At 46.9% G+C, this 22,626-nt stretch overlaps 1 protein-coding gene across 1 annotated transcript in view; it reads right to left on the reverse strand.

Moving 5' to 3' along the window:
- MND1 (meiotic nuclear divisions 1) overlaps window positions 1-22,256 on the reverse strand; it is a 45,335-nt gene extending 23,079 nt beyond the window's left edge. Inside the window, exons 1-4 of the mRNA XM_055144915.1 lie at window positions 22,175-22,256; window positions 19,483-19,548; window positions 12,528-12,585; window positions 9,481-9,629 (exon numbers count right to left, since the gene is read on the reverse strand). Of these exons, the coding sequence (XP_055000890.1) occupies window positions 9,481-9,629; window positions 12,528-12,585; window positions 19,483-19,548; window positions 22,175-22,177 (276 nt within the window). The 5' untranslated portion in view covers window positions 22,178-22,256. The remainder of the gene's footprint in view (window positions 1-9,480; window positions 9,630-12,527; window positions 12,586-19,482; window positions 19,549-22,174) is intronic.
- Window positions 22,257-22,626: the final 370 nt, after the last annotated feature.

Below are 22,626 nucleotides of genomic sequence, written 5' to 3' on the forward strand. Positions count from 1 at the left end.
GCGATAGCACAGCGGGTAGGGCGTCTGCCTTGCACGCGGCCGACCCGGGTTCGATCCCCGGCATCCCATATGGTCCCCCAAGCACTGCCAGGAGTAATTCCTGAGTGCAAAGCCAGGAGTAACCCCTGAGCATCGCTGGGTGTGACCCAAAAAGCAAAAAAAAAAAAATAAAAATAAAAAAAATAAAAAAAATAAAAGCAAAGAATTTTAAATAAGTTAACCTAAGGAGGTTTAGAGATGGAACACTGAATGGCTGAAAATGTTATCAACTTTGTAAATCACAGTGAATTCGATTCCCAACATCCCATATGGTCCCCTGAGCACCTCCAGGAGTTAATTCCTGCGTGTATGAGCCAGGAGTAACCCCTGTGCATTGCTGGGTATGACCCAAAAAGCCAAAAAGAAAAAAAAAAGACCTAAAATGTCACAACTAATTATTAATCAAAAGCAAACAGAATAAGCATTGTCAATGAAAGCTAAATTTCTAAATTAAACATGACTGAAATTTTTTTAATTAACTCTTTAGAAAGACATTTTGTTAATGCTGAAAGTAGTGGTAAATACATGTAGCTAAGAGACCTATAAATAACATGAAAGTTATATTTATATAATTCTGCTTTAAAAAGTGATTCTTGAGTACATAAGCCCTGAGCAGAGCTGGGTGTGGCCTGGATAAAACAAAAAGCAGGCAAACCAAAACAACAACAAAATCTTATTCTTTGTGTACTTCTGGGGTGGAAAATGATATGGTAACGGATGCGTTTCTGGAAGGTATAGAGAATAAACTCAGAACAACGGAGTGAGTAAGGGAGACAGCCTAAGTGCTCGGCCTGCGCACACGCCTGCGGCCAGAGCACCAAGCCCTCTGCGTGTTCCCACAAAACAAATAACCAAATCTTTTTTTTGTTTTTAATTTTATTTACTTATTTATATTTTTTCTTTATTTTTAATTAGTGAATCACCGTGAGGGTACAGTTACAGATTTACTCATCTTTGTGCTCTTGTTTCCCTCATACAAAGTTCGAGAACCCATCCCTTCACCAGTGCCCATTCTCCACCACCAGTACACCCAGCGTCCCTCCCACCTCCCCAGTCCTGTCTCCCCCCACCCCACCCCGCCACTGTGGCAGGGTATTCCCTTTTGTTCTCTCTCTCTAATTAGGTGAAAATAACCAAATCTTAAAAAAGATGAAACACAGACACTTTATCAATGAAGATAGATGACAATAAATGTAAGCAAAGATGCTCGACATCATTGGCTGAGGAAAGGGGAATTAAAGTGGAAATGAGGAACCGGGCACATAGTGCCAAGAACTTGCACATACACCCGGGCTTGATCCTTGATTCCACGGGGTATGACGAGTCCCAGTGGGTGTGATGCCACTGGGCAGGCTTCCCCCAAATCCCTAACAAGGTGTCGCTGATTGGAAAGGGCGGCACACCTAGCGCTGTACTGAGCCACGGAGACTGGAGCTCTCCCGCACTGCTGGTGGCGCTGTACGCTGGCACAGACCCTTGGGGAAACAACTTGGCAATCTCATAAAAAGTTAAGAAACATACTTTTACCATATTATCCCGCCATTCCATTCCCAAATATTTACCCAATATAAACAAAAACATATGTCTGTACAAAGATTTGTACATGAATATTCATAGCACTTTTACTTCCAATGATCCCACATGAAACAAAAAACCCATATGCCAATGGAAAAAATTGAGAAACCAGGAGAATATCATCAGATAAATAGACAATTTATGACAAAGCAGCCAAGAGCATTGAGAATCGAGAGGAAAAGCCTCTTCCACAAACGGTCAAACGGGGCCAGAGCAATAGTACAGCGGATAGGGCGTTTGCCTGCATGCGGCCAATCAGGGCTCGATCCTCAGCTTCCCATATGGTCCCCTGAGCACCGCCAGGAGTAACTCCTGAGCATCACTGGGTGTGACCCCCCCCAAAAAATGAGAGAATTTACACAAATGGTCAAGGAAAACTGGTCAGTCTCATGCAAAAGCACAAAACTGGACTCTTACAACAACATACAAAAGTTGATTCAAATTGGATTAAGAACCTTGATATCAGACATGAATCCATAAAGAACACTGAGTAAAATATCGGCAGAATTCTCCATGATACTAACTTAGAGATATCTACTATGATTTGATTCTATTGGCAAAGAAACAAAACAAAACAAACACATAAGACTACATCAAAGTCAAAAGCTTCTATACTGTGAAAGAAACGATGGCTACACAAAAAAGGAAACATACTGAATAGCAGAAATATTTGCACATTGTATATCTGACAAAGGGCTAATATCCGAGATATTAAAGCATAACAAAAAAAGCAGAAACCACCAGTACTAACAGGGTGAGGTGGGAAAGGAACCCTTATTCATTGTTGACTAGAATCTGGTTCAGCCTCTATGGAAAACAGTCCAGCATTGAGAAGACTTCTCAAAAAGTTTAAAACAGAATTAGCACAGGATTCAGTAATTCCAGTCCTTGCCAACAGTCCCCAAAACACAAACTCTAAAAATAAATGCACATTTATGTTCACTGCAGCACTATTTATAAAATCCAAGAACTGAAAACAACCCAATGCCCAACCACAGATGAGTTACTACAGAAATTGTAGAATATATCCATACAGTGGAATACTATTCAGCTCTGAGAATAGATGAACTCTTGCTTCTAAGATGGACTCTTGTTCTGCTGTGACTTGAATAAAACTGGAAATGGTCATAGTAAGGAAAATAAGCCAGAAGAAGAAAGACAAATACTAAATGATCTCACTAACATGTGAAATATTAAAAAAATAAATTTTAAGAAAGCAAGGGAATAGGGGGCTGGAGCAATAGCATAGCGGGTAGGGCATTTGCCTTGCATGTGGCTGACCTGGGTTCGATTCCCAGCATCCCATATGGTCCCTCGAGCACCGCCAGGAGTAATTCCTGAGTGCAGAGCCAGGAGTAATCCCTTTGCATTGCCAGGTGTGACCCAAAAAGAAAAAAAAAAAAACAAGGGAATAGACAATTGCCAATGAAAACAAACCCTGATATTGTCAACAGAACTGAAGTTATCAGTCAAGATAGGAGAGTTTTAGGGCGGGGGTGAGGAAAGAGGGAGAAGGAAAGATCTAGAGACAGTGGCGGTGGGTGTGGTGAAGCCACTCTGTAGGCCTAAAGCATAACTATTACTACTCTCAATAAAATAACAACAACGGGGGCCGGGGCTGGAGCGATACCACAGCGGGTAGGGCATTTGTCCTGCACATGGTTGACCCGGGTTTGATTCCCAGCATCCCATATGGTCCCCTGAGCACCGCCAGGAGTGATTCCTGAGTGCAGAGCCAGGAGTAACCCCTATGCATAGCCGGGTGTGAACCCCCCCCCAAAAAAATATAGCAAAAAAAAAACCAAACAACAACGAAGGCCAACGATTAGGATATTAGGACACCTGCCTTGTGTGTGACCAACCTAGGTTTGATCCCTGGCATCCCATATGGTCCCCCAAGCACAGCCATGAGTGATTCCTCAGCACAGAGCCAGGAGTAACCCCTGAGCATTGCTGGGTGTGGCCCTAAAACTAAAATAAATAAATAAAATAACAGCATCAAAAGCACAAATTTAAAGGTCCATCAACAGATAAACTGCTTCTCCATATAAAGAAACACCACTTAAAATAAAAACGAGTGACAAATGAGTATAGCAACATGCATATGTATTAAAAAAAAAAAGCCAAACACGAATAAATCTTAAAATCAGGCTGGGTCGGGCTGGAGTGATAGCACAGCGGGTAGGGCGTTTGCCTTGCACGTGGCCGACCCGGGTTCGAATCCCAGCATCCCATATGTCCCCTGAGCGCCGCCAGGAGTAATTCCTGAGTGTAGAACCAGGAGTAACCCCTGTGCATCACCGGGTGTGACCCAAAAAGCAAAAAAAAAAATCAGGCTGGGTGAAAGCTGCCAAAAAAATTAGCAAATATCCTATTATTACATTTACATAAAATTCTATGACTGGGCATGTAGTATAAGCAGAAAGAGTTTTGCATGTGTGGAGCCCTGGGCTTTTCATCTGGCACTGTGTGTCCCCAAGCCTGGCTTGGCACTACTCATCTGTAGTAGAGTCAATTTTTTTTGTTGCTGTTGTGGGGGCCACACCTAGCAGGGCTCTCAGGGGTTACTCCTGGCTCTGTACTTAGGGATCCCTTCTGGCGGGGCGTAGGGGACCATCTGGGGTACAGGGATTGAACCTCGTTGGCCATGTGCAAGTGTCCCACCCGATGTACTATCTCTCTGGCCCTGCCAGAACATTTTTCTTTAAATTCTACTAATAAGTGACAGAAAGCAAATCAGTGGTTGACTACAGGTGGAGGGAAGGGATGCAGGGCACAGAAGGGCAGGAAAAAGTGTTAGGGTGTGATCATTATCTGACCATGAAAATGGTTTCATGAATGTCTATTTCCATAAAGGATTCATTCAACTCTGAAATTTAAAAACAGTCCACTTTCAGCCTGAAGAAACAAAAGAGAGAAAAAGAGAGGGAGAGGGAGAGGGAGGGAGAGAGAGAGTGAGTGAGTGAGTGAGAGAGAGAGAGAGAGAGAGAGAGAGAGAGAGAGAGAGAGAGAGAGAGAGAGAGAGAGAGAAGCAACTTTCAGTGGGGCTGGGTGTACAGTACAACAGTACAGTAGGTAGGGTGCTTGCCTCTCATGCAGCTGACCTGGGTTCGACTCCTGGCACCTGGTACGGTCCCCAAGCAGTGCCAGGATTGACCACTGAACACACAGGAAGAGGAAGTCCTCTCAAGTCCACTCAAGCCCTGCTGAGTGTGGCCCCAAACAAAAACAAACCAAGAACAGCTGCTCGTATGTCAACTATTCCTCAATGAAGTTATTTTTTAAAAACTACTGAAAAAATATTACTTAGATGAAAAGTTAAAAGTATAAAAACCTTGGGCCAGGGAAAGAGTGCAAAGGGCTACAGTGCACGTTTCGCATGCAGGAGGCCTGGGCTCAATCCCCAGCATCACATGCCCACCTGAACACTGAGCTGGTGAGAGCCCTGAACATCACCAGGTGTGGTGCTGAAAAAGGAATAAATAAATAAATAAATAAATAAATAAATAAATAAGTAAAAACCTATGACATGGGGCTGCAGTGACAGTACAGTGAGTAGGGTGTTTGCCATGCCGCAGCTGACCTGGGTTCCATCCCCAGCATCCCATATGGTCCCCCAAGCAACGTCAGGAGTAATTCCTGAGTGCAGAACCAGGCATAATCCCTGAACATCGCTGGGTGTAACCCTAAAAGCCAAAAAAAAAAAAAATCTTAAAAAAACCTATGATGAGAGAAGCGGCAGGCATTCTGGTGAGCAACGCGGCCCGGACAATGCTCCGGACCCGAGGACCCGAATCGGGGCCAGCAACACCGGGGGGCTGGAAGGAGGAGGTGCCGCCAGCACACCTTCTCCAGATGGAACCCTGGCGACACTGAGCAGCAACTAACACGGCTCCAGGATTCGGGACTGGGACACATCCGAGCCGCGCGGCCACTAACACGGCTGCGCGACCTTTTCTAAAACCTGAAAACATACAATCTTTTAATGAAAACTAATTATCAATTGCCTCCTTATTAGGGTTATCTTGTTTGGGGATATAACTCCCACAACAATAGTAAGTTTTGTGTTGAAACATGGAACGTAATCAAGGTGAAGAGAAAATAAATTGAAATTCATCAGTTATACAGTTGGGGTGGGGGGCGGGGAGTATACCCGGGATTGTGGTGGTGGAATATGGGCACTGGTGAAGGGATGGTGTTTGAATACGGTATAACTGAGACATAAACCTGAGAACTCTGTAACTTTCCACATGGTGATAAAATTAAAAAAAAAAAACACCTATGACATGTTTCCTCTAAGAAGTTTCCAATGATCTGAGATTTTTCTGTTTATGCCCATATGTAATCTCCTCTTCAGTGTGTGCTGGGTTTAGTGATTTGTTTCTAGAGACTAGACAGCTGAAACGAGGGGATGTCACTCCGAGATTAAATTGCACAAGCCAGAGTGAGAGTACAGAAGGCAAGGAAGGCACCTGCCTTGCACGCAACCCTTTTGGCCCACCCTGGTCGATCCCCGGAACCGCATACATTTCCCTGAGCTCTGCCAGGGGTCACTCCTGAGCACAGAGCCAGGAACAGCCCCTGGGAACTGCCACACATGGCCCACCCCCTAAGATCAAATTACAGAAACATGCTTGGCATCGTGATGCCCTGAATTTGATCCCCAGCAACCTCTTCCCAAACTGTGAAACATCTGTCATTTCTGTCTTGGACCTCCACACATTTGTTCAGGGAAAAGCAGCTGCCATACTGTGAGCCATCTGATGAGAAACATGGACAAAAAACAACGAGGAGACGTTTATCAAAACAGTTATCAAGTAATTAAGGCCCTCAGCTAAACAGCAAAGGAGCCGGAGACCTGAGCACGGCAGACTGCAAGGACGACACCCAGTAACCATATGACCCAGGCCAGAATAAATCCTCACCCAGAAGGTTCTCTGCATGAGAACACAGCCTGGCACACAGTTTGGCGACAACCTTATTTAAGACCAAGGTCAGGAGCCCTAATGCACAGAAGCGGAGACCGAAACATTCACTTTTACCAACTTAGAATCATCATCATCATCATCATCATCCCGTTGATCGATGATTTTCTCGAGCGGTCTCAATGTCTCCATTCGTCCTAACCCTGAGATTTTAGAAGCCTCTCATTACTCATCCTTCCTAACGGTGCTGCACTGGAGGCTCTTTCAGGGTTAGGGGAATGAGACCCATCACTGTTACTGGTTGGCCACGGGGAGTTTGCCAGGCTCTCCCATGTGGGCAGGAAACTCTCAGTAGCTTGCCAGGTTCTCCGAGAGGGAGAACTAGGCTATAAGATGTTGCTTCCGGGAGCTTGGTTTTCTAGTCTCTGGATGTTGGCTGTTGATAGGATTACACGGCACCGGGACAGTTCCTGGGTGTGACTGCCTAGCTACTGAAAATGGGGGATCTGGGCAGAAGAGACACAGTCCCGATCCGAGCAGGCTTGGAGATCTCAGCCCTGGGTCCCGCACACCTGGGTTCCTCTGCATGAGACTCATCCAAACATGTGGAGAGGGGCCTTGAGCATGGCTGTGGCTGGGTTCTGTAGGTCTTCAGTTGCTGGGGCTCTGCTTGGGGTAGGGAGGGGAACTCAACCCACTCCCTCTGAGAGGCCCCAGTGAAGACAGTCAGGAGCGGGCAAGAGACTCTGCACCAACTTAGAATACACTCAGAAAACAAGTAACTGCACACTTTTGTTTCTGTTTTTTTTCTTTCTGGGTCACACCCAGCAATTGCTCAGGGGTTACTCCTGGCTCTGCATTATTCCTGGCGGTGCTTGGGGGACCATATAGGATGCCAGAGATTGAACCCGGGTTGCCCGTGCCCACTGTTCTATCGCTCCGGCCCCGTCACTGCATACTTGGCTAAAACTAACCCAGGGCTTCATGTTCTTACACTCCGCAGGCAGGCAGGGCAAGGACAAGCACTGCCATTCTGAACAAAGAGGTCTTCATGGACACTTGAGCCCTCGGGGTCACAGCATGATCGCATCTCCCTGCATAGGAAAGAAGACCCATGGCTTTGCCTTTCACAAAATTGTAAACTTTCTCCTAAACCCTGAAGCTAGTTAGTCTTCAACTTATATTCCACTCATCAGAATGACTTCTCTGCACCCCCTTCGTGGCAAGGAGTCCCAGGAGAGGAGCAGCTTTTGGAAAATCGCCCTGATGGCTCAACAAAGTGCTCCGCTAGAAACAAAGGAGGCAAGTTTAGCAGCTCTGTGACCAGAAAAGCACACTAGAGCAACACATTTTGTTCACGGAAAGCCCAGTTGGCTACAGGAACTGAGAGGCGCGGAGAGCTAGACGGCTTCTGAGGGAACGTTTCTGCTTGCTCTAGAGACTCTCCCTCCCCTACCCCAAACAGGTTCAGAGGCAACACTCTGACGACTGTGTAAGTTCAACAGAATCATTTACACCACCAGTCACACAAAAGAATAAAAAGAGCTGATTAAAATAGGAACTTCATAATGTACACAAAATATTCTTGAAAGCAACCAAGATTTTCAATGAACAACTTAACTGGTACATCCAGACAATAAAATACTATTCAGGGGGGTGAGAGAAGATAAAGTCATGGAAAGGCATGGAGGAATCTCAAATGTAAAAGAGGTTAAGTTTAAAAGGCTACATATCATCTAATTCCAACTGCAAGACCTTGTGGAAAAGGAAAAACTCTGACTAGTAAAAACGTAAGTAGTTGTGAATGACTCAGTGGCGAATACCAGGCATCTATGCATTTCCCAGAACCCACAGAAGTAGAACACAGACGTGAACCCTAATGCAAGCCACTAACTTTAGTCAACAACAAAACATCAAAATTTGTAACAATGGATCACACCAATTAGAAAAGGCATTTGGGGATTTTCCCCATCAATTTTTCTGTAAGTCTAAAACTCTCAAAAAAGATGCCTATAGGGGCTGGAGCAATAGCACAGCTGGTAGGGCGTTTGCCTTGCATGCGGCTGACCCAGGTTCAATTCCTGGTATCCCATATGGTCCCCCAAGCACTGCCAGGAGTAATTTCTGAGTGCAGAGCCAGGAGTAACCCTGTGCATCGTTGGGTGTAACCCAAAAAGAAAAACAAAGATGCCTATAAATTAAAAAGAGGGGTTTTAATGATAGCATAGCAGGAGCCTTGCACGTGGTCAACCCAGGTTCAATTCCCATTTTCCCATATGGTGCCCGGAGCCCAGCAAGAGTGATTCCCGAGTGCAGAGCCGGCAGTGAGCACCATGGGGTGGGGCCAATGCTAACCTCCCCGACATTTTTTAAATTAAAAGAAAGAAAAAATTAAAATACTAGGAAATAAGATGGCATAGAGAAAGATTAAAGTTCAAATAGTTAAGGTTCTTGCATTGTTTGGGAGAAAGAGATGTTGACCATCTTTGGACTTCAACTGAAATAATACATGTGAAAATTTAATGAACGGCCAGGCACGGTTCTTGGGTTCATCCTTTGCACACATATAGGGCCCTGGGTTCAGTTCTTGGCATAGAAAAAAAAATCAGGGGCTGGAGCGATAGCACAGCGGGTAGGGCGTTTGCCTTGCACGCAGCCGACCCGGGTTCTAATCCCAGCATCCCATATGGTCCCCTGAGCACCGCCAGGGGTAATTCCTGAGTGAAGAGCCAGGAGTAACCCCTGTGCATCGCCGGGTGTGACCCAAAAACCAAAAAAAAAAAAAAAAAAAAAAAAAAAAAAAAAAAAAAAAAAAAAAAGAAAAAAAAATCAATAGAAATCACTACATGAAAAAAAAAAATCACTAAGTGAACAGAGAATTAAGTAAAACAAACTTAAGTCTTACAAAGTGAATCTATTACGTTTAACTGTGGTGATTTACCTGAGATTCCAGAACCTCCAACTTTCGTTTCCTTGCATGAAGAGCTTTACTTGGAAAAGCCCAATAATAATTGGACGTTCCGATCCTCTCACAGTCAACCATACCATCATCAACCAAGCTCTGGAGCACTTCTTTCACAGACATCGCAGCTGAGAGAGATCATTTTGAAAGATTCTGCATTAGGACACATCATAAATAAAAAGGCCTATAATGGGGAAGTACTTGAACACATATGTATCCAGATTTAGTATAATAAAAAAAGGAGGTTTTACAATAATGCCGGGCCAGAGTGATGGTACAGAAGGTGGGTGCTTGCCATGCCTGGGGCTAACCCAGGTTCAATCTACGGCAGCACATAAGGTCTCTGAGCGCCTCAGGAGTGATCAGTGAGTGCAGAACCAGGAGGAAGCCCTGAGTACCACGGGGTGTGGCCACCCACCGAAAAAATAAAATAAGGTACTGGAAATATAGTACAGTGGGTAGGGCACTTGCCTTGCATGCGCCTGACCTGGGTTTGATCCCAGCAATCATACAGTCCCCTGAGCACTGCCAAGAGTAATTCGTGAGTGCAGAGCCAAGACTAACTCCTGTGCATCGCTGGGTGTGACCCAAAATCTAAAAAAAAAAAAAAAACCCAAAAAACAAAACAAAATAATACCACTTTTGCGTGTGTGTGTGTTGTGTTTTGTGTGTGTGTATGAACACACACACATACGTATTTGTTGTTGCTGTTTGTTTTGAAGACAAAAGAAAAATCCAGGAGTGCTCAGGAGTTACTCCTGGCTTTGCACTCAGGAATCATTACTGGCAGTGCTTGGGAGAGCATATGAGATCCTGGGGCTTGACCCTAGGTTGGCCATGTGCAGGGCAAGCGCCCTGCCCAATGTCCACAGTCAATATTCTGAGGGAAAAATTACAGAAGTCTATCAATAGGCATATATAAAAATGCACGATAAAAGTGAAAATTATCAAAAAAAAAGTGAAAATTATCCATTCCAAAATTGACTCCCAAATTAGAAACACTAAAAAATATCATAAAGGGGTCTGGTAAAAAAATTTTTTTTTCTTTTTGGGTCACACCCAGCAGTGTACAGGGGTTACTCCTGGCTCTGCACTCAGGAATTACTCCTGGTGGTGCTCTCTAGTACTGCGGCACTGTCGTCCCATTGTTCATTGATTTGCTCAAGTGGGCACCAGTAACGTCTCCATTGTGAGATTCGTTGTTACTGGTTTTGGCATATCGAATATGGCATGGATAGCTTGCCAGGCTCTCCATGAGTGGAGTGCTCAGGGGACCATATGGGATACTGGGAACCAAACCCGGGTCGGCCACGTGCAAGGCAAACGCCCTACCCGCTGTGCTATCGCTCCAGCCCGCAGTAAAAAAAAAAAAAATTTTAGAAATAAAAAATAAACTTAAGAAGATGCAGATGTTGGGGGCTGGAGCAATAGCACAGCAGATAGGGCATTTGCCTTGCATGCGGTTGCCCCGGGTTCGATTCCCAGCATTCCATATGGTCCCCTGAGCACTGCCAGGAGTAATTCCTGAGCACAGAGCCAGGAGTAACCCCTGTGCATTGCTGGGTGTGACCCAAAAGCAAAAAAATAAATTAATAAACATTAAAAAAAAGATATAGATGTTGCAAATCCTTCCTCCCTCCCTCCCTCTCTCTCTCTCTCTCTTTCTTTCTTTCTTTCTTTCTTTCTTTCTTTCTTTCTTGCATCACACCCAGTGACGCACAGGGGTTACTCCTGGATCTGTACTCGGGAATTACTCCTGGCAGTGCTCAGGGAACCATATGGGATGCCGGGGATTGAACTCAGGTGGGCCACATGCAAGGCAAACACCCTACCCATTGTACCAACGCTTCAGTCCTGCAAATCATTTCTTAGACGCAAATGACATGGGGCAATGTAGATGCAATGTTATATGAAAAAAACATATACCGTTCTTACACACAAAGCAGTGTAAGAGCATGGCTCCCTCCTGCAGTGCTGGACAAGCATTCGTACACGCATAGAACCAAGAATGAGAAACATAATTATGTCCTGAAATGTTAACAGTGGTAATATCAAATACTGGAATCATGAAGAACTTTAATCGCCAGCTCTTTGGGGCCAGGAACAGTAGTACTGTATCCTCGGGCCCCAGAACTGTACTGCATCCTCAGGGAACAGTACTGCACCCTCAGGGAACAGTACTGCATCCTCAGGGAACAGTACTGCACCCTCAGGGAACAGTACTGCACCCTCAGGGAACAGTACTGCACCCCCGGACCCTGCAACAGTACTGCATCCGTGGGCCCTCACACTGAACCACTGCCCGTGAGCCAAGAGTCACCAGGAGAGATCCACAAAGACTTCTGAACGCTTCTGAACGCTACATCCCCATAGGAAAAACTACACTATATCCATACTCATAGCTTATGCAATCGAAACAATAATCCTCAAAGTCTGTGAATGTGATATATCTGGGGAAAAGTGCCTGTATACATGGTATCCATGGGATTATGAATCAGGACAAAAGCATCCTGGATTTGGGCCTGAAATACAGTGGTGTGCCCCCTTCTGGCATCTGAGGGAGTTGTGGGGGGTGTTTAGAGTTTGGGGGACTCTATGCGGTGCCGGGGATCTGAAGTGGGGTCCATAAGGTGGAGGTTAATCCCTGCAGTATTTCTCTGGTCCTGCACACCCCATTTAAATTTTCCTAAAATACTCCAAATAAACCTGGCCCTGATGGTTCAAAGATCATGTGGAATATTTACAAACAATCTTCATCTCTAGAAATCTTTATTGCCATAAAATCAAAAACTCGGGGCTGGAGCAATAGCACAGCGGGTAGGGCATTTGCCTTGCATGTAGCCAACCCAGGTTCGATTCCCAGCATCCCATAGGGTCCCCTGAGCACCGCCAGGGGTAATTCCTGAGTGCAGAGCCAGGAGTAACCCCTGTGCATCGCCAGGTGTGACCCAAAAAGAAAAAAAAACAAACCCAGAAAAAAATGACCTTTATTTTCCAATACATCTCAGCACACCTTTGATACTTACTAATGCCTTTTTCTTTGGGAGCAATCTTCTCCATGTCCTTTAATTGAAATACATCTTTCTGTATAAGGGGTTTAAAAGAAAATGCATTTATTTAATTTATTATTTTATTTATTTATTTTCTATTTATAATTGCCACAATTAAGTTCATAAGACACAACTAAAAATCTGTGCCTGAAAATCAACAATCCAAGAACAAACTTATTATTTTTTTTGGTGGCCTTGCAGTGCTCAGGCGCCCAGGGGCCCGTCTGGCAATTCCTGGCCAGGCTGGCAGCTGGATAGAAAGCATTGCTGGTCACCCTGGTGGTGTTGGGGTCCCAGGGCTACCCCTAGCAGTGCTCGAAGGACCATATGGTACCAGGAATCAAACCTAGGTCGCATGCATGACAGGCATGCACTTTATTATTTATTTATTTATTTGCTTTTTGGGTCACACCCAGTGATGCTCAGAGGTTACTCCTGGCTCTGCACTCAGGAATTACTCCTGGCTGTGCTGGGGGGACCATATGGGATGCCGGGGATCGAATCCAGGTCGGCCACATGCAAGGCAAATGCCCTACCCGCTGTGCTATCGTTCCGGCCCCGGCATGTACTTTAATCTCTATGCTAACTCCTACCTCCTAGAATCAACTAGTTTTATTAAACAAGAATGTGCCTTGTTTGGGGCTATTCCTGGTGGTACTCGGGAGCTACTCTGGACGCTGTGTTTGGGGTTGCCCCAGCGGCACTGAAGGGCCCACACAGTGCCAAGGAGCACCCAGGCCTACACGCAGGGCACGGGCACTAGCCCTCTAAGCATCTCCCCAGCAGAAGCACTTCCAAGCCAGAAGAAACTCTGCAACAATTTTATTCAATATCCTCAGTGAAACTTCAAATGGGCAGGTTTTATACAAAAATACAATTTTTAAAGTAACTCCAGAACATAAATCTTCCCAGTGATAACACCCAAAAGGAGAGAGAGAACAAAATGGAGTGCCCTGCCACAGAGACGGGGTGGGGCGGGGGGGATGGACTGTGGGGTGGGAGAGATACTGGGTTCATTGGTGATAGAGAATGGACACTGGTGGAGGGATGGGCTCACGAACACTGTATGAGGGAAACACAAGCACGAAAATGTGTAAATCTGTAACTGTACCCTCACGGTGACTCACTAATTAAAAAATTAAAAAAATTAAAAAGAAAAAATCTTCCCAGTGATGTATAAGCCCTTAATCATGATGAATCAACTACTACCATAAAACAATTAGCTCCTTTCACACTTTGATGTGATTTGAAGTTTGAGTGTTTGGGGCACAGCCAGCAGTGCCTAGTTGTAGGGGAGGGAGGCAGACCTTTCTGAGCATGTGCACAGCCCTTGAGCCTGTCTGTCCTTTCCTCACACTGCGATCTTTCGGAAACAGAAACAGGGCCAGAGAGATAGTACAGTGAGTAAGGCATGTGCCTTGCATGCAGCCAACCCAGGTTCAATCCCCGGCATCCAACATGGTCCCCTGAGTGCGCCAGGAGTGACTCCAGAGTGCTGCACTCTAAGTGCTGCTCCTTAGAAGGAGCCCCTAAGCATCACTGGGTGTGACCCAAAAAATGAAACAAAAAAAAAAGAAACATAAACAGCGCTTTGCTTAATCTATAGATCACAAACTTAACAGCTCTCACAAAAAGCAAACCAGACAACTGTCATGGTTTGCTAACATACAAGATTTCATGGAAAATTTAACTTAAACAGAAAAATTATAAAATGTGTGACTGCCTATCAATCATTTTACATGTTTCATGTCCACCAAATACAAAGAAAAACATTATAGGAAGATAAGACAATCTTAAGCTTAGAAAAATATATAATTCAGTATTCTGTTATTCATGACTCAACTGAAAAGAACGTAGAGAGGGTGGGAGAAATTGTGCAGCAGGTCGGGTGCTTGCCTTGCACATGGTTAACCAGGATTTGACCCTCAGCACCTAACCTAGTCCCGAGCTCCGCCAGGAGTGATCTTGAGCAAGGAGCCAGGAGTAAGCTCTGAACACACTAGGTGTGACCCCAAAACAAAACAAAAAAGAATGTGGATAAATGAAAGTGAAACAGCTGGGGGGTGGGCAGAGAGGTGAGACTGTGGGTAAGGCACTTGCCTTGCACCTGGCTGACAGGGTTCGATTCCCAGCACCCCATACGGTCCCCTGACTGTGCCAGCGGGAGTGATCTCTGAGCACAGAGCAAGAGGCCCTGAGCACAGCCATGTGGGCCCGCTACGCCCAAACTGAAGTGAGCTCTCTGGGCTAAAGAGATAGCTCAAAGGTTTGCCAAGTGCTCGCCTTGCATGCAGCTTCCAGCCACAATCTCTGCGTTCAAATCCCACAGTGCACAGCCCTGCACCCCCTGGGGTGTAGCCCTGGCGTCCCCCAGCACCTCTGTGCATGAGCAGTGTCACACCACCATTCAAATCCCACATATATGTGGTCCCCCGAGCACAGAGCCAGGTGTGGTCCCTGGGCACTGCTGGTATGGCGCCTCCCCAGCTCCCCCACCCAGAAAAATGAGATATGTAAAAAGATTTATTCTTCAGTGATTATAATAGAGTTATTCTAATTTTTGTTATGAAAATCTGGGATCTATTTCTTAAAAAAAAACTTAAAAGGGAAACTTCAATGGGATAGAAACTAGACTTCATAAAAATTTATAACTTCTGCTCATCCACAGGTACTATTGAGAATCTGAAAAGAAATACTAAAAGATGGTATTCATAAAACATACCTGACAAAAGACAGGTATTGCAGATATGAAAGAACTCCTTTGAAGTACACTCCCCGCCAAAAAATAAGAGGAAAAAGATGAGCTGATGGAAAAGGAACGGACAGATGCGTACATGCAGGAGAGAGCAAGTCGGGTCAAATGTTACCAACGCACCCAGGTCTGGGGTGTATGGGCTTCCCCGCAAAATTTTTTCACCTTTTATCATAACACACTGATTTCCTCTATTACTGAAGAATTAGCAACTGGGCTGTGAAGGCGGCTTAGGGGCTAGGGGTATAATGCAGCCCTGGAGTGCAGCTCCCAGCACGCAAGGCCCCGCACCCCCAGGGGTAGCCCCGCCAGCCCCAGCGCGCCGTGTGCCTGAGGAGGTCACCCCACTGGGTCCTGCGCAGAGCAGCCTGTCCAGCGGCCACTGGGGGTGCTCTCTGGGGCCTGAGCACTGCTCAGGAGGCTGCTCCTTCCTCTTGTGTTCGAAAAACCAACTCCTCAGACCGCTTTGCAAATGCTGAGTTGCTTCCTTTGCAAAAGAACGTGGACTAGGATAAACACCTCCACGCATTCCTCAGGAAAAGCCCCAAGAGAGAGGCGGCCTGGGGCACTGCCGTGTGACCGGGCAGGCAGAGAATTGCCTCAACTGAAGCACAGTCTTAAATTTAAGAATAAAAGGAATGGTCTCCAATAAGTCTTTGTTATTCCAGCATTAAACACAGATAAGAGATGGACACCATGGCTTTCACTCTTAAAAAATAGATTAATTAAAAAAGCTATGTGAGCGCACATGCTGCCCGAGCCCATGTGCTGTTTGTGCCCACAGAGGCTGAGCACATGCCGTGCCCAAGCACACATGTCGCCTGCATCTCCCCTCTTGAGATGTGTATTTTCACGCTTTCCTGTGTATGCTGGGATGTGCCCAGGTTCTCGCTTGAACACATGACTCTCCACTCTCTCCTACTTTCTCTCCTTCCCTTCAAAACTTCCAAATAAAATCTACTTCACTTAAAAAAAAAAAAAAACTATGTGTAAGATACCATAGTAGACACATAGTAATAGCAGTAGGTAACTTTAACTTTCATCTAAGCACTTATAACTAGGCATTGTAATGTTTTACACAGACTCTTATTTCATCTTAACAGCCCTACTGCAGGCTGGGTACGATCACTGTCCTCCTCCTTACACTGAGGAGATAGCCTTAGGAGAAAGAACTGGGGTAGGGTCACAGAACTGTCAGGCGAAACAGACCCTAGGGGCCTGGAAAAGAGCTGAAAGGGCTTGAGTTCATGATATGGATCCAGGAATGGGTCTGTACCACATGGTTCTCGCAACACTGCCAGGGTGACTCCTGAGCACTGCGCCAGGAACAGGCCCTGAGCAACACCAGGTGGAGCCCCAAAGCAAACCAAACCAGCGTTAGGCGCCAGCTCTCTGCCATCAAGCACCATTGCACGCGGGGCCTCCCTAAGTGTAATAGGCAAAGAATTTATTTGTTATGTTACCAAATTTAAATACATCTATGTGTGTGCACACCTGAGAGAAAATACATAGGACTATATGAAGCAAAATTAATCAATTACTAGCTTCATATAAAAATTCACTTTTATCCTATAAACGACTAATATTAATTTCAGTCACTAGTTGTTAATATTATTTGAGACAGTTCAACATCGCAGAAACAACTCTGATATCTAAAATATGAATAGAATAAGTAACACAATGGTATTTATGCCTCACTAATTTCTCCAGCTTTCTACTGCCTGGCAGGAATTAGATTTACTTTTCTTGCTCTAAGACCACAGGAAAACATTTCAGTTCAATAGAGAGAACATCATTTTTTTTTTCCCTTCTTTTTGGGTCACACCCGGCCATGCATAGGGGTTACTCCTGGCTCCGCACTCAGGAATTACCCCTGGCGGTGCTCAGGGGACCATATGGGATGCTGGGAATCGAACCCGGGTTGGCCACGTGCAAGCCAAATGCCCAAATGCCCTACCCGCTGTGCTATTGCTCCAGCCCCACGAACATCATCTTTACATATAAATTTTACCAAGCTGTCTTCCTCATCAGATCAGCACCAACCTGAGTCCATTCCCCATTCCAAGTATCCTCAGTGATTCTTTGTAAGATTAATAACATTTAGAAGAGTTAAAAGTGCCAAGAATTTCATTTGTTTTACTGGAAATCAAAACTATCAAACTAGGATGTCAAATAATATTATTGCTATTTTGTTATCTTTATAAACTATGCTACCATTTTCCCAGCTTCTTAAAATTTATATATATTTAAAATAGTAGTTTGGAGACAAGCTTGAAGGTTTAGCCAAGCCACATCTAAAATGAAGCTAGGGGGGCTGGAGTGATAGCATAGCGGGTAGGGCATTTGCCTTGCACGCAGCCGACCCGGGTTCAAATCCCAGCATCCCATATGGTCCCCTGAGCACCGCCAGGAGTAATTCCTGAGTGCAGAGCCAGGAGTAACCCCTGTGCATCGCCAGGTGTGACCCAAAAACCAAAAAAAAAAAAAAAAAAAAAAAAAAAAAAAAAAAATGAAGCTAGGGGCTAGAGCGATAGCACAGCGGGTAGGGCGTTTGCCTTGCACGCGGCCGACCCGGGTTCGATTCCCAGCATCCCATATGGTCCCTTGAGCACCGCCAGGAGTGGTTCCTGAGTGTAGAGCCAGGAGTAACCCTGTGCATCGCCAGGTGTGACCCAAAAACCAAAAATAAATAAATAAATAAATAAAATGAAGCTAAAGCTTTTTTTTTAGAGGTCAAAGGTTTGGTTTTTAAACTGAAACAAAGAAAAGGCATTGTATGATGCTCTATGACTGAGGCAAACCAGCAGTAATCTTTATGTTCCCTAAAATGAGTACTTTAAACAAATAATAAGCATAAGGGAAGACTGACAGGTCTGAGAAGGTTAGAAGCTGGCAACTCAACTTTTGATTTTGTTTTAATTCATTTTAATGAACATGAACATTTTCAAGTACCCAAAAGTAGAAAGAACATTACGTGAACTTTAAAGTACCCATAACACTAGGCTATTATCCATGGTCACTAATTTCATATATAACTCCCTCCCCCAAATCCACATCAGTCCTCAGATTTTGTTGTTGTTGCTTTTGGGTCACGCCCAGCGATGCTCAGGGGTTACTCCTGGCTCTGCACTCAGGGATCACTCCTGGTGGTGCTCAGGGAACCACATAGGATGCCGAGGATTGAACCTGGGTTGGCCGCGTGCAAGGCAAGTGCCTTATCTGCCATACTATCTCTCTGGCTCCAGCCCTCAGATATTTTTGAGAAGCATTTCCCTGCTATTTTACTTAATTTGAACTATTAAAAATGCTACGCTTAACCTTAAAAAAAGGGCAGGGGGGAAGAAAGTCACCATGTAAGAACATGGTAAAGAAAATAAACTCAGAGACGGGAGCCTGGGATGCCACTTAGGGGTCAAAGCTTCTGATATATTTTTGTTAGTGGTGGCCCCAAACATCTGGATTACATTTGAAGGCCTTAATACCAGCATATATGTGTTTCACTAAAGACATGTTTATAAATGTACTTCTACCTAGCAGATCAGATCCTCGTGGGTTAAAATCCTGCTATACTCACTTTTATGTCTTCATCTGTATCTTGGGCTATGTGTCAAATGCCCTCATTTGCAGCATACGGATAACAAGAGTACTGACTCCACAGAGTAATACAAGAAGGAAATTAGATCATCTATGCTAGTGTTTTTCAAGCATTTTTTATCTGCAGACTGATAAAAGAAATGTTTCCTGGGCAGAGAAGGCAGAAATAAGCTGTATTTATGATAATAAATGATCTTGACATTCCATGCGTTAAGCAGCAATAACAATTTCATGGGCTGGCAGGTAATTTCTGCGACCTGGCAGCTCAGAATCAGTGAACATACCCTGGTCCTGGTACTGAGAAGCCCTCAGCTTCGGGAGTTGCTTCCATCACTATCCAGAAAGGAGTCCATCCTGCTTAACCTGCCCTGCCGCCAGGGTCGGGGACAGAGGAGAGGCCACACACGGGCGCAGGGTGCTTTACACCCCACTCCCCACCAGAACCACGAGTGCTGGCAGAATTTTACCATTTTCAGGAAATTGGTTAGTATTGATCTGTACTGAAAAAAGTACTGTGAACGCTGGATGACGTACATGAAGAAGAAAATTATGCAAGATGTGGAAATCTTAGGGAACATGACTTACCGTCTCAAAAAATATTTCCATCATGCGGGTTCTCTTTTCCTCCACACTCAGCCCTTTTTTCTTTGACTGAAGCACAAAAGTGAAAAAGTAAATGCTACATAAAAACAACAGAACACTCAACTTAAAAAACTACTTGATTTGGGGGCCAGAGAGATAGGACGGCATGTATTGGGGCATGCCTTGCACGCAGCTGACCCGGGTTCAATCCTGGCACTCCACAGGGTCCCCTGAGCCCACCCGGCGTGACCCCTGGGCTCAGAGGCAGGAGTTAAGTACTGAGTCCTGGAGGATGTGACCCAGATCCCACCCTCAAATCCCCCCAAAAACTACTTGGATCTAATATATTACCAGAATTTTTATGTGTGGTCTTAACTCTCAAGAGTTAGGCTGACTCGTTTTAACTATTCTATTACGATATATGCCAAGCAGGGTACTAGGTGCTATCAGCACCATTTAACCGGGGTTAAGTTACATATAGCCTGCTGTCTTGCATGCGGCCAACCAAGGTTCGATCCCTGGCTCCCAGCACACCACGTATGATCCCCCAAATCCTACCAGGAGTGATCCCTGTTCACAGAGCCAGAAGTAAACCCTGAACACCACAGAGTGTGGCCCAAAAATAAAACAGGGGGAGAAAAAAGAGAGACTGGCATTGTAGAAATTCAATATTTATCAAATCATCCACTAATAAATTACTGCATTTACTTCAAAACAAACCCCAAAACTCCATATAATCACTCCAAGACAAAAAAGACATTACTTGAAATTAACTACAAGTAGATGCACAAAAACTACCCAGAAAAGAATGAATAACCAGGACCAAATGCATTCTGCCCTAGGGTTAGGATTAACTTAAAAAGGAAGAAATAAAAAGGATTTTGGCAAAATGAGAAAGTTGGGCAGACTTCGCCCAGGTACAGTGTCAGCAATGGCCCTGGAGAGCCCCGGCCAAACCCCACCTGAGTGACGGCCCCAGGGGCACGCGGAGGGGGAAAGGCAGGTAGACCACGGATGGTCCAGCTGAGGACGGGCCTTCTACACAGGCCTCTGCCAGGGAACAAACCCGGCAGGGAATTCACATCCACTCAGCGGCCCCTTCAGCTGCGTGCTCTGGCCCTGGGGTTTCCCGGCGCTGCACTTGAGAGCCAACTCAGGAGCTCCTAAAAATACCGTTGCCAGGCACAGCCCAGATGAACTGAATCCAGACTTTGCAGTGCGGCTTCTATCTGGGCAAACTCTATTTTTATAGACTCTCTCCAGAGGTTCTCATTGTGCCCGGGACTAAGAACTCTTTTCAGTCCAGACTCTGAGAACACGCCCGCCCGGGACCCCGGGGGGCAGTTAGTTCTTTTGGATTTCTTTGGGGGGGGCAGTTAGTTCTTTTGGATTTCTTGGGGGGGGGCAGTTAGTTCTTTTGGATTTCTTTGGGGGCAGGGGGGCCGGACCCACCCACGGCCCCTGGGGCTCAGAGGCTATTCCTGCTCTGTGAAAGGATGACCCCGGGCAGTGCTCAGGGGACAATACGTGCTGCTGGGGATGGAACCGGAGTCACAGGGGACGAAACTGCATGCAAGGCAGATACCCCAGCCCCTGGCACTCTCTCTCCAGCCTGCCCTGTTGGACTTCAGTTCACGCCGGGTGGGGGATCAAACAGGGGTGGGGGGATAAAATCTGGGTCAGCTGCAGCCAAGAGCCTTCCCGGCCGTACCCTCTCTCCCACCCCTACTCTAACTTGGTTCATCTTGCTCCATGACCAGCGGTAGTACCTGAAAAAGAGGCAAGAGTCCTAATAAATGACTACATGACCCGGGGGTGACTCGGGAACCAGGGGCGGGGGCGAGGCCCGTTAACGGCGCCAGCCAGGTGGACCAGCCAGCAACTCTCCGAGGGAAACGCGATATCACCCAGGCCCGGGAACTTCAAGTGCGCTTCTGTCTGTCGGGCTTCAAAGATCCTTGTATGCCCAGGTGGCCCGGGCTGTTAGTCCGACCACAAAGCGGCCGTTATCAGCTGCAATTATCTCGGGGAGAGTATCTTCAAATAAAATTATCATGCACCCCAGCTCCTTGTCCCCCATCGGCGGGCTGAAACAACGGCCACTTAACTAAATTGCGGTATTAAAAATCCGAGGCCCATTTAATGAGCGGGGATTCTCTGCCAACGGCGGCGGGGAGGGGGTGGGCTGGGGCGTGGGGGGCGGGGAGGGCGCGGGCAGACTTTGATGGTTCGCGCCAAGGACCGGAGGGGCAGGAGTAGTTTCCAAACTCCCAGCGCCCTCAGGGCCCACCTGGCACCTTTCCCAGGACCCGGCCCCGCCCCCCTGGCCCGCGGGGAAGGAAGCGAACTCGGGGCGCCGGCCCCTAATAAGGCCCCCAGCGCGCCCCTCTCGCTGCGCCCCCCGCGTCCCGGGCACGGCCCCGGGCTGTTCCCCGCCGCCCCGCGGCCCGCACAGGCCACGGCTGGTTCCGAGGCGGGGGAAAGTCGGTCGGACCCTCCGGGACCAGGATCTCCAGGTCCCAACCCCGGAGACCCCGCGCGCCACCCCCAGCATCCCCCGTCGCCCGGGCAACCGTGTCCCGCGCGCTCGGGCCCCGTTCGAGAGTGCGGAGGCGCACGTTCTAGAAGGTTCGCGCCAAGCCCCGCCGCGGCGCGAGGCCAAGGGGTCGGGGAGGGAAGCGCAGTGGGCGCTTACCATGGCTCTTCCGGCGGCGGGCCGGGCCCGGGAGTCTGATTTTGGCGCCAACCGCGACTCGGGGGCGGAGCAGCGAAGAGGAAGCTGGAAGGCGAGCGAAGCCCACGGTGCGCAGCGACCCCTGGCGGCGACATTTGGGCAGGCGGCGGGCGGAGGCGGAGCCGGCTTAGGGGCGGAGGGGCGGGCCGGGCAGTCCTAGGGGCGGGGCCAAGTGGGCCACGCAGTAGAATCCTTTCTGGGCAGGCGGCGGACGGGGGCGGAGCCTGTATTGGGGGCGGAGCTAGGGCGGGCCGGGCTGGCCTGGAGGCGGGGCCGAACGGGTCGCCGCGGACTAGGATCCTTTCTGGACGGGAAGGGTGGAGTCTAACATGGAGGCGGAGTCTAGCTTGGGGCGGGGCTAGGGCGGGGCGTGCTGTTCTGGGGGTGGGGCCCAGCGGGCCCCGGAGTAGGGC

The sequence above is a fragment of the Sorex araneus genome, chromosome 7, assembly GCF_027595985.1.
Source record: "Sorex araneus isolate mSorAra2 chromosome 7, mSorAra2.pri, whole genome shotgun sequence".
Taxonomy (NCBI): domain Eukaryota; kingdom Metazoa; phylum Chordata; class Mammalia; order Eulipotyphla; family Soricidae; genus Sorex; species Sorex araneus.